General features: G+C 39.0%; 1 protein-coding gene across 2 annotated transcripts; it reads left to right on the top strand.

The window, feature by feature from the left end:
- The first annotated feature begins 3546 nt into the window (after window positions 1–3546).
- lnpa (limb and neural patterns a) lies at window positions 3547–12232 on the top strand. 2 transcript variants are annotated; one of them, XM_069663083.1, is made up of 13 exons: window positions 3547–3582; window positions 4515–4614; window positions 5076–5117; window positions 7111–7298; window positions 7394–7452; window positions 7546–7586; window positions 8577–8660; window positions 8752–8803; window positions 8905–9126; window positions 10230–10335; window positions 10538–10608; window positions 10915–11070; window positions 11250–12232. In XM_069663083.1, exons 2-13 carry the CDS (start codon window positions 4588–4590, stop codon window positions 11423–11425), a joined length of 1224 nt encoding a protein of 407 aa, XP_069519184.1. In that variant the 5' UTR covers window positions 3547–3582; window positions 4515–4587; the 3' UTR covers window positions 11426–12232. The 2 variants fall into 2 exon arrangements, with proteins under 2 accessions (XP_069519184.1, XP_069519185.1); XM_069663084.1 differs by having other exon boundaries at window positions 10245–10335.
- Window positions 12233–13031: the final 799 nt, after the last annotated feature.

The raw sequence follows: 13031 nt of genomic DNA on the forward strand, positions 1-13031 counted from the left end.
AATAACTAGCTACAGGGACAAAACTCTTTCTCTGTGTCAAAAACAGACACAGATGCACCCCTGCTGCTCAAACATGGTAGAACCAGGAAGTATATAAAGGCATCAGATCCTCTTGCCACCCTTTTGCCCGAAGACCAAACGGCTGGTAGGTAACAAGGGAAGACCATTTGTTTAATATAGCAACAGGGTTAGCAGTGCTAGCTAACAACCAAACTATGTTGTGTTTAGGTATGTAACAGTTTGTGCAGGACAGATTTCCATGGTTGCAGGGAGCTTCTATGAGGAATATTTATACTAAGTACAAACACACTTGGTTTACAATCATATCAAGTTATATTTGAAATGCTGCAACAAGCACTTCATAGCCTTTAGGGAATGAAGTGTATGGAAGTATATTACTGCTGTATGTCACCCATACTTGGGAAAAATGCAAGACTCTCAAGGGTTCTGTGGGGAGTGAAGTGGTCGCAAGATGCAGTTAACTAAAAGGTTAACGGGCTAAGTCTATAGTATCTAAAGAGCAAAGCAGTATTCCTTACAAGAAATTGTTTCCTCTTATGGTCTGTTGTTCTTGAGACCCTTTTGTCATATAAAAGAAGTGGTCACCATTCAAATCTTACATGTCTGCCATGATCCTCCTGAGCTCTAGGAGGAGCAACAAGCACACCTGTGCTGTCTGTAATCAGTTAGACACAGGTGACGTCAATCTGCTCTTAATTAGAGCTCTTATGAGTAGAAGAACCCCTTGTTCGGTTTGCTCAGGCACCAGTCAGAGCCAAGTTGTTGTGCATCTAAAGTGAGGTTTCCTTTAAAGTTTATCAGTTTGATGATGTCATCTATATGCCTGAATAAAGTCCTTTTCTGTGGAAGCTGCTGCCTCACTATCCTAGATGTCTCTAAACCCCAGCCCTCAATTAGGTTACACCTAAAAGTCAGCTTTATTCCAACTAAAAAACACATGGCTCAACATTTCCGCACTGTAATAAGTAACATTATGTAATGCATTTCCTGTACAACATTCTGTTTTCCTATGGTGTTCGATGCTGCCATTTGGCCCTGTCTTGGCTTTGTCTCACTTGCAAAAGAGGTGTCATCTCAATGTGACTTCCTAGTTAAATAAAGGTTGCATATACTCGGCTCACTTGCAAATGAGATCTTAATCTCAGTGGGATTACCTGATTAAATAAAGGCTAAATATAAATCAGGACTTCCTGGTGGCTCACTAAGGCAATGTCTCTGCTTTGATTCTTGAGTGGCAACTTTGGTTTCATGTCATTCCATTCTCTCCCATATTTCCTATCTGTCTGGCTGTGTGAATGAAGGGTAAGATACAATTATTTGAAAATAACAGCCCAATATCTGACTGTAATGACTTGTATTAAAATTGGTGTGTAAAATGTATAAATCCTGCAGTGTCATGCACTTGTTTCATGACCAAGATAGAATGAGGCCCGGACTGAAAGACTTCTATGCTTATAATGTTAAGGCTTCAATAGTGGGTTTACATATGTATACAGAGCTGTGTGGTCACATTTTGTTGGGACTATGTGATACAAATCAAACTTTCATAAGAGCACAATGAATGGCAAATAAAAATACCATGAGCTATGATGGTATTTGGAATAAATGTATAAGTTTATCAGCACTGACTATGTTGTTCTTGATCAGAGATTTAAGTTGTGAAAATCACAGTTGAATTTGGCCTTGAACAAACACCAAAAAGTTGCCAACCAATGAGGCCTAAGCAGAGAAGAGACAAAGGGGCCCTTAAGCACAACACTGACAGTCGCCTTCCTGTGCCATTTGGCCATGGTTGAGTCTCTGTGGTTGACCACTGGCCAGTGTGTTTGTGGTGTGTCTGTTGGCATTATTCAGTCCTGACAATGGCCGAGCATGTTGAAGCAGCGGTGGAGGAAGTCGGTGAAAATACGCATCTGACTGGCTGTTCAACCAAGCAAATACGCAAATTCACCCATTTAGTGGGGGTCTGCTCCAGTTAGTCTTCTCTTCTTCCACAATCCAAACACGGGGCTGCCAACACCAGTGCAGAGCAAAACTTTACAGCACCAGTTGTAACTTGCTTGCTTTTTCTTTAGGGATGCCAATTTGGGCGTGTTGGTCAGTCTGACCTCCACTTAGGTCCAGACTAATATCCACAACCAGTCTTAAACATCTTCCTTTGAGCCACATTAGTTGTTTTTGGAGATTTTAATGTTGTTCTAAAGTGAATCATAAAGATTCTTACCTGCAGATGTGGTGTTTGGATAGTTTCTTTAATAAGCAGTAAATTAACTACAAACTGATGTCCATGCAGTTCTTTTATGGAAGTAAAAAGCAAATGTATTGTAATTAAAGCAAATCGTGTTTCCATTGTAAAGCTCATTTTTACAATGTTTACGCTAATTGAAGCTTTTGCAATCTGCTCTAGCTTTTATGAGCACGATCAGGCTCGTGCTATGCTCACATATTCACTAATAAACCAATTGTTTAAGTTATATTTGAAACTTTATGTTAAATCTCTAAATCTAAACATCACCAGGGGGAATTACACCTTCTGGAATTTTTGATATAACAAAATAATTGAACTGGATGTGTGATGTGCAGATTGTGTTACTGCACGTTGTATCCAAACCTAATAAACACAATGCTTTCTTTGTAAGATATCAAAGACACCATTGTCAGTGGTAGTGACAATGTTGACACTGTTTAAACTTATTCTTAAATCTACATATAGCATAAAAAACTACTACATGACATTCTTTTTCCAGGGATCTTTGGCTTACACATAATATTAAAGCTATTTGGGGTACAGCGGTTTAGGCAATGACCCTTCAACATTGGGGCAATGGAAGCTGTTCTAAAAGATGTAAATGTGAATGTGTGATTGCATTCTGTGTGTAAACGCAAATTCTGATAAAAGGTCTGTGCTCCAGGGGTAGTACTTTCCCAAAGCACAGGGTCAGGGACTTAGGAAATGGCCATCTCTGATTGTTTGACTACTTGCAGCATTCAGAAGATTGACTGAGTAGTTTGTCTGGATGTGTTGCTATACTATGCATAAACATTTGCAACACTCTGAGGAAACTGTGGTTGACAATTTCACAATTGTGCACCAGTAATCTCAGTATTTAAAGCATAAGAGAGTGCACTGGATAAAAGTTGTAGTAGCTACATGCAACCTTGCAGCTGTTAATATTGCTACTGAATAAAAAAGGACATAGGTCTAACCTCTGTAAGCAGCAGCAGACTCTTTTGTCTTTAGACCTGGTTGGTAACACTGACAAATTTGGGCTCCTGTTACTTTTGGTGGAAAAGCAACTTTCGTTCCTTTCCAACAGGCTAACTTCAACTACTACACGACGAGGCTAACGGTAGTTCATAATAATCAGCAGCAGCAGTAACAATCAACATGTGTGACATAATATTCAAAGCACAAAGTTTTGGCGCTGACACTGTGGCTCTTGTTCCATGCTGCTCTTTTAGTGGACACTCCCCCATCTTGGCTCACACAGGCTCCGTCTAAAGACAGAGGGACTACAGTCCTGCCACAGGCTGTCGAAACCGGACAACTCAACTGCCAAGGTAAATTCACGCCTGTATTTCAAAGCGCATTGCTGTTATTCATTCACTTTCTCTAAATATTATTCGGTCCCGCTTGTTATACAGAGCAGGGACTAAGTTAGAAATGTCTTCTGTTAGTTATCAGGTTAAGATACGGGAGGGCTGCACTTGCGTTTAGAGTTAGCATTACCAGCTAGCAGTTAGCTGCTCATAGTTAGCTAGTGGAACGGTAATGCTAACTGCATTCATTAAGTGGGTTAAGAAGTTATTTATGAAACCTTAGCCTCAAATAGCGACAAGACAAACCGTCCAACTGATGTAACCGCTCACGTCGCTACGTCATCACTACTTTGAGTTAATATCGTTATTAAATGTCTGTTGCTTCGAAAACACTGAGAAAAGTTAGCAAAGTAAATGAGACTTAGTTCAGCCTGGGTTGACAGAAACATATTTGAGTACTTTTTTACTGATGAATTTAGGTTACTTAAAGTTTCAAATATTCATAATACTACATGTAGCCGTCAGAGGAGTCCCAGTGAAGCTATGAAGGATAAGTATAGTGGAAGTGTCAGTCTTACCTAATCTGTGCTGCTCTTGGAATGTAAATAGGCGAACAGGTACACGTGTCTTAAAGCAATGCATTCAAACACAGCAGCTCTGCAATTAATGTTAATGGAGGTGTTAAGGTTTCGTTTTTAAGTATATTCAAGTATGTTGTCCACTTTATTTACTTATTTTAATCATGGTTAACAAAATGATTAGACATTCCAGACTTTATTAGAAGGATATTAGTTAAGCTGATTGTAATTAATCCACCTCACAAACAACAGATTTCAAAGGCGAAAGTTCAATCAACACTTCCCCAAAACAGTTTTCTCTAATCCTTATCATAGTCACGTAAATAATGAATTGACAGCTGAGTGTATATTCAAGCCTATCACTGTTGTCAACAGGTGGAGCGCCTATCTGTGAGTGGAAATCAAAGAAGGGTCCCAGCAACAGAATATCCTTCACTCCCTCATCGACATGGGGGCTGTCATCTCACGGTGGAAGGTTTGTTGTTTAACCTTTACATATTTTGTCATTCCTATTATGCAGGTCTAATACAACATGCATTACTGCACATTGGAAATACTTTTGCATAGTCACGAACGATTATCAACAAAGATTAGTTGTAATCTTTTAACTTTATATTTGATAAGCTTCCAGATAAGCTGTCAGTTTGAAAGCACAAACTGTAGTGTTCACATGCTTATAAAGACTTAAAGGCATTAGGCATTAAAAAACAACTTCTCAAATGAGTAATCGACATTCCTTGGCGTATTGGCATGCACACAGGCAAGCTTAATTGTATAACAACGGAAGAGGAAAAGCTTGGTTCAAACACAAAATGTGCAGAAGTAGGAAGACAAAACAGGAAGTTTCCAGATCCGCTGAAGAAGTTGCTTGCACAAATAGTACTGTTTGTTATGGTAAATGTTGCTGACTGGGATTTCACAATGTTTGCCCTACAGGCTAAACCATCCACTGTGGAGATTTTGGAAGGAATCGATAAGGTAAGCTTAACCTAAAAAAAAGTTTTTATCAATGTTCTCTCTTTTTTCCTCTTTTGCCCTGTTTACATTTAAGCAGAGGTATTTTACAATAAATCCCTTCGGTTTGGGTGCGTTTGAGCTTGCAGAAGCCTCTGCTGTTGAGCTGTTTTCTCCTATGAACTCTGCAAAATGCTTGGAATGTCCAGGTCCAACAATGTGCGAAGTTTCACACATGTAGCAAACAACAGGAGACAAGTTCCCACCTTCAGTTTAGGGAAGGGGTGGTGCCTGGGTAGAGCAGGCAGGAAAAGGATTTATCTGTAAGGAGTTGATAACAAGTTGTTGGGATGTTTCAGCAATATAAAGAGGGGAAAGCAGAAAAGAGCATCGAGCAACTACACTTCATAAAAAAGCTTATATATAAATATACAGGTCTTACAGGTAATATCGAGATAATTTCAATATGTGACTTCAGTCAAATGAGTGAAACAGATTCAGCATTATCATTAACACTGACCAAAGGCATTTCTTAGTGTAATCAGGCGCAGCGATGTAAGGATGCGTAGTTAGTTGATGTTGTTTATTTGTTTCACTGGCACTTAGTTACCGCCTGAGCCTAGATACAACGCTGTGGTAGATATGTTCAAAACATGCATGCTTACTCAACATAAGTTATCAGATATGTTAATAAATGCTAAATCAGCTCCTCATTTGCTGACTGTTGGGGCTTTGGTGCTCTTCTACAGTTAAGCTAGTGTTAGGTTATTTTCAGCACCTGCCCTTGGAGCAAGAGACATCATCCTAAAGAGGTCAGGTAGCATTTAAGTTGTGAAGTGATGAGTCCTAGTTTCTTAAAGAAACAACTGTGATCTATAATACAAGAATATTTCAGTTTTAACAAATGTTTGTATGTGCATGGCTATCTCACACAAATGGAGGATGTACTGTAAGGCTGAGGACGAGATCTGTTTATCCAGTGTTGGAGTGACAGACACACATGTTACAGCAGCACCATAGTGACCACAGCGGGGCCCATTCTGTCCGCCAGCTATTTTTGGAGGGGGTAACCAGCACTGTAAAGCAGTGGTGTAACATTTCCATATTTAGGATTAAAAACAATAGATTAATGAGCCATTTGTTGATTTCAAAATGATCATCAATTGCATATGAAAGAAATGCATACACATGTAAATATATAGTCAGCTTTTCTGACAGAAAAGTGAAGTGGGTATTTTAACAGCTATTATAAATACAATTTGCTCTCATAGCTTCTAAGTAAAGACATGACATCCTTCCACAATGTTGAGAGAGATTTAGGAGGTGGTGAAACACTGGGTTTGCTGTATGAAATACTGAACTGCAAGTTTGCACTTCCAACACGTCCTTGCATACAATATTCTAAGGCTGAAACAAAAGTTATTTTCTTTTCTGCTTGCCTGTTTATTGCTTTTCACATTTCCATGGTATCAGATTCAGTCAAATACATTTTGTATTGATATCAATGCAAAGACAGTTATCATTATCAACGATTACTCCTCCTCCTCTTGCAAACTCCACCCAGGCTCCAACCATCACCTAAACCAAACAGATTATGTCTAGGAGAGTGCCTCGGGCACAAAAATACGCGTGTGAAAGGTCAAGGCTAGGATAGGTCTAGACCTGACTTACCGGACATTGTTCAGAGTTCAAATGTGAAAACCTCTTCTGAGAGTAAGGACAAATTAAAAGTTAATGCATTTAAATATTTTATATCTTTTTACTTTTAACACAAAGTAACACATTGCTGTTTATTTACAGTACATTTGTAATAGGAAAGGATTTGTTATATATGTGCAAAATGACCCGTTAAATGCACAGGGTTTTGTCTAAGCTAATAAAGTTGTTCCGTGGGTTAGATCCATAATTTCAAAAACATGAACTCACTTCTGACAAATGCATGTTATCAATTACAAAAACTGTCGTGCGATGACTTCATAATATATCAACATAATGCTCCTTTCCGTTTTCCTAACAGGACATCCAGACTCTTGAAGAATACAGTGAGAAGTATCAGAGGCAGCTGAAGATATGGGTCGGGCGGCTGCTTCTGTACTCGTCCCTGCTCTACCTGATCACATGTGTCGTGGTGTATTCCTGGTACCTGCCTGAACAGATGATGGGACGGCTCATTCTGTCTCTTCCCTTTGTAATATTTCCGTTATTGTAAGTGTCCAAGACAATCGTTTCGCAGCGATTGATCCACATTTTCTCAGAATTGTATATACAATGTCAAAACATTTCCCTTTTTCCCCCTTTAGAGTTTGGTTGCTCAGAAAACTGCTGATAATTGTTTTTTCACGAAGAACTGAAAAAAATAGTGAGTATATTTGTTTTTCTTTTGCTGTATAAGTCACCATATTATGCTTATTAAATGTTGAAACTGGTGTTTAATTATAATTTTATTTTTCAGATGAAAAATTGGAGGATCTTAAAGCACAAAAAAGGAAAATAGTGAGTTTCTTTCTGATATATTTGTCCAATATCACAGGAATATTCTTGATTGAATTCTCATAGTTTTGCTTTTAACTTGACCTAAAAGATCAGTTTCAACTTTAGGGTTAAAACTAAGTCTAAAGATTTTCTACAACATTTAACCAATTACCCACATTTATTTTTTTGTAATTCCAAAGCTGTAATACTAAAAGAGGGGACCTAACGCACCAGTTTACGTTGTCTTTATCACATTATGATGCATTTACTAGAGACGGAAACAACATATTTAAATTTCAATTCTCTCATATACACGTTTCCTTCAATGTAAACCAACTGTTACACATTTGTGACTCGCACACAGGTCAGATAATTGAAAGCAACAACTCATCATCTCCATAAAACTCATTGTAATTTGATTTGTAGTTAAGTGAAGATTTGCACTTCATTCTGCAAGTTACACAGGAAGCCTTGTTGTATTGCTCCCATTGATCCCCTTTGCAGCAACATACTAATATAGGATCCATACAGACAGCGTTTGATTGGTACAGTGACTTAACCCAGCCTGCTAATGTCAATTTAATTAATAGCATTTAGAGCAGCAAAGAAATAAATCTGAGAAATTGCTTGTCATCCTCTGTCAAGTCTAATAACTTTCAATAATTAGGCCTGATGGATTTTCACACTCTCCATTATCGAAGTAGTGAATGTAATTATTCTTCATATTATATGTAAACATTTAGAAATGTTTAGTGCTTAATTTAAATGAAGATATACAATTAAGCGAAGTAAGTTGACGCTGCCCTTTCTCAGTCACGTACACTTGTAATGTTATGGTAGGTGATTCTAAGATATTAATGTGTGTTTATAAAACACCTATTAATTACATCAGATGATCATTAAATAATTACTCGGCATAAGAGCTATTATAGGAATAATTTCTCTGGGCAATGTATTGGAAAAGTGATGTCAGCATCTATCTTAATATACCTTTTAATGTCTTTTTCCCAGCTTGAAGAAGTTATGGAAACTGAGACGTATAAAAACGCTAAAATGATTCTGGAGAGATTTGATCCTGATTCCAAGAAGAAAATTGTGAGTTATTTTGCTTATTCTGCAAGCGAAGTCATATTGTCAAATCGTGTCTCATATTAAATACTTACACTCTCTTGTTATCTGTATGAAGGAGCTTGAATCCACTCCAGTCGGACCACAGATGACTCCAAAACCAGGACAAGGTAGCAATGAGTAGCCTCCTCAATAAGGCTGCACTATTCTACCTATTCTCCTCTGGCATTTCATACTATTGTGAAACAACCTGCAATGTTTTCTGTGTTAGAGCTTCGCCAGCGCAATGTCATCCCTAAGACCCCCACACTGGTGGTGAATCCTGCTAGTGGGGCTGCTGCCCGCCCTCCTCTCGCCTCTGGGCCCACCTATCCTGGCCGATCTTCCCACTCTGCTCCAGGTGGACCCCCAGAGAGGGGCCTGTCGGCTATAGCTGCTCAGCAGAGCTTGATGAGGAAGCCTGTGACCCCTGGAACACCTGTTCTAGGAGTCGGTGAGTTACCTGCACACAGGGGGACCACATCATAATGTGGTCGATTAAGGTGTGATTTACTCTTCCCTGGCTCTGTGTCCCCAGTTGCTCAAGGCCCCGCGGTGTGTGTTGTCAGAAAGGTGGTATATATTATACAGTAGTTGTAATGGGTAATTATATGAATGTAGTTTTAAATATCTTACTAAAAGGTTCATCCTTCCTCAAACAAGCTAATGATTGTGAACTAAAATTATAAGTAGGCAGAAACTTTATTTCAGTCAGTATATTTATCTTGGGAATTTGATGCTTTTGCCTACATTTGCGGTTTCTTTCAAAGATTTCAAAAGCAAGCAGACACTATGAAAACTTTCCCAACAACAGTTGTTGTAAATGGAAGACATCTGTGGCGTGCAGAGGTATTGAATATTCAATATAAATTATTTCTGCACTATGAACACTCAATAGAAGATGCAAATAAGTGCAAACAGTAAAGGAAATGTGTTCCTAGAGGAAGCTGCATGCTGTAATTGCCATGTGGAATGCCAACTGTGAGGTATGCACGAATCAGGATTACATTAACTATGATTAATTAGCCAGACCTGCGTTTGTTCTCTGGGCAATGGTGGTGGAATCTCGCTAAATGTCTTTTAATGCTCGGTGAAATTGCCTTTGGCATTGGGAACACCTCACAAATGGTTTACATGACTTGATGTTATCACCTGCTTCTGTGGAAAATTGAAAGTGAAAAGCAATTTGATACAAAGAGTCACCACAGAGTTTCCATATGTTGGTAAATTAATAACCAGCAGGATACTGAGACTCTGCCAAGTCTCACAGAAATGACCAGTCATCTTCCTATGATTGCTCTTGATGTTAGATTATATTAATTACTACTCACCGACACAGCAGGGATTCTGGACGTGCTCTGCAACTGAGATCCAGTGTTAAGTCATTAAGAAAGAGGTGCAGCGTTTTATGTAAGATTTATCATGGTTTGTGCAGTTAGCTGTGAATCTCAGCATTAAGATTTCACTCAGTTTAACTGTAAGCAGCCCAGTTTTGTTGCAGTTTGTACTTAAGACTTCAGGCTGTGTCTAGCAGGCATTGATGTTGTGCTTTAACAGGGATGCACCCCCCAGGTCCACCCCTGGCCCGACCTGTACTCCCAAGGGAAAGAGGAGCTATGGACAGAGTCATTGAGTATCTTGTTGGAGATGGCCCTCAGAACAGGTACCAAAATCTCTGCTTTTAAATGGAGACTTTCTATTTTATTTGTATATAATGTCTTAACATTATGGAATAATTTTACAGTCCAGTAGAGTTAATGTATTAAGCCAGCCTTTTTTTAACAGTTGCAAACCCTGAAACGATTCCATATGTGTCTCTACGCACTGCATGCTTTCCTAACTGGCTCGTCTCTCCTCTCTCATAGATTCGCTCTCATATGTCAGCAGTGCCTCTCCCATAACGGCATGGCATTAAAAGAGGAATTTGAATACGTTGGTAAGACTCAGACAAACACAACACTCTTTGTCAGTCTCCATCAAACACTGTGCCTTCATTTGCCCTCTAGCATTTGGCAGCGTAGTATATCATATGGCTCTTAAATGCCTCTGCTACTAGCGACCCCTGTAAGCAAAAACGCAACAAGATTGAATATGCAAACTAGCGCTGCACATCAATCTGAAATGTTTATGCTTCTCAGGCATCTTTTGTCATTGCTTCATATTCATGTATATTAATCTGTGTCGGTCGGAGAATGTATCGGTGAAGTGACATAAACTATGTGTTTTATTTGTGTTGTTTCAGCCTTCCGATGTGCATATTGTTATTTCTTGAACCCTGCGAGGAAGACTAGGCCTCAGGCGCCGAGGCTTCCCGAGGTCACCGGCGAACGGAGGATGTCATCCGAAGCACCTTTTCCATCGGCTGCTGCTGACGTGGATGGCGACGGATCTCTTCTAGGTGATAATGACACCGCTCTAAAGAGTAGTTGTCAAATTTGACTAATAATAGTAAATTTAGAAATATAATTAAAAATTCTAGCACCGTCCAGTTTTCTTTATCTTATCCTTCCTTTTTTAGTTTTTACACTTGTTGGAAATTCATGCAAATCCAAACAAGAAAATGATCTCTCATTTCAGAGAAAAGCAAGCTGGCCGATGTCTCTGCTGAAACAGACCCGACCCCGGAGCCCGGCACACCAACGACCACAGAGCCCAGCTCTGCGTCAGAAAACCAAAGCACTCCGGAGTCACAAGATCCGCCCTCAGAGAAATCTGACGGAGAGCAAGATTTGTCTGCCATGGAGGTGGAGTAAAAAACACCGGAGGAGTCATTTCAATATGCTGGAACTTTGAAGAAATGCGATAACAGTTAAGTTGTAAGTAAATGCCGTGAGTTGGAATAACACAGTTACAAGTCAGCAGCTGATGTGCTTTTTTAACTTACAGTACAGAATGTCCTTTCTTTTGAGAATTGCTTTTATAGTCCGCACAGTAGTAATGAATTGAAATATCCATCACATAGCATTAGCATTTGGTAACCGCCAAACAAACCTCCTTTCCATTATGATTACATGTCCAGCCCCTTTTTAAAACAACACTGAGGGCAGACAGAATCAGGATGGAACACACGTTATATTAATTAAGTTGTTTTTGATGTTTTCTCTCTTTTCCACATTTTATTTATTATGGACTGTTTCTGGATGATTCTAACCGGGTTAATTTGAAACTGCTGAAACTTAAGAAATATTTTGTGGGAGAATCCATTTTTATTCATAGGAAATTATTTATAGTTTTCTATAATGCTGTGCCACTCATGACAGTGTTTACTAGGCTACTCTGCAGCACGGTAGTGCTAAAAACATGTTTACACAAGCATAGCATAACAATAGGAATGCACATACAGAATGTATTTATTGCTAAAAGGGAGGAAATGAGATTTATGTCAGTACTGTGCACCTGCCCTAAGTGCCTTTTATAGTTAAAGTCTCTGCTTCAGAGTTTTGTGGATAAAACCTATTTACATATAGACAGCAATGTCATTTACGTGTTTACAGACAGTATGTTTGCTGAATGTCTGAATCCCTTTGCTGTATAAATAATAATAAATAAACTTTTGAGAACGTTCGTGTACATGTGTAATCCAAATCACAACAATTAATCCACATACATGTGTGTTTTTGAGTACAGTAAGTAATTGATGTTCCAATGACAAAAAAATGATACAAGATTTTAAACGTTATTCAGCATCAAAATCAAAACAGGGAAATTCAAACTACTGTGTCAAGTGTGTTAAATTGCAGCTTTATTCCTGTGGTCAGCTTCTAACCAGGGAGCATGTTTAAACAGTCCGTTTTCATTAGCAGGCCAATTTTAGCTTGTGATCATTTTATTTTCGCTCATTGATCATTTGAGACAGCGTAAGATAATGGCGCTGACACGGAGCCCGACCAGTCTTGATTGCTTGACCCTCTTCATTTGCAACAAGAAAGTCATTGCGGCTACAAACTTGCCTTCTGCCGTCACATGACCCTTTTTTCCCCTGAAGATAAACCGTAAACTATCGGTGAGGTCAACACCCCACATCTTCTATGGGTTTTGATAATGTATGTTTACAGAGACGTGACCTCCCGGGCCTTGTAATGCATCAATGTGACATCGACAGTAACGCCTGATTCCACCGCATGCTGTTTGAGGTTGACCTCTGACAAGAGGCAAACAGGGAAAAAAATGGGACATCAATAGGACATGTTTGGATGTTTTTTACACCTTTGGGAGGTTGTCCTGTATACAGAGCCTGCACATATGTGCATCATGATGAGTAATATATCACACAAGATCTCTGTGAAGTGAAGTTTTGTCTTGTTTGCCTTTATGTTATAATGCATGAAGAAATTAACAGACATCTGGGGATTAAACAAA

Source organism: Semicossyphus pulcher, unplaced genomic scaffold (assembly GCF_022749685.1).
Source record: "Semicossyphus pulcher isolate SPU_LCO1_2020_fin unplaced genomic scaffold, fSemPul1.0.p SCAF_15, whole genome shotgun sequence".
Classification (NCBI taxonomy): Eukaryota; Metazoa; Chordata; class Actinopteri; order Labriformes; family Labridae; genus Semicossyphus; species Semicossyphus pulcher.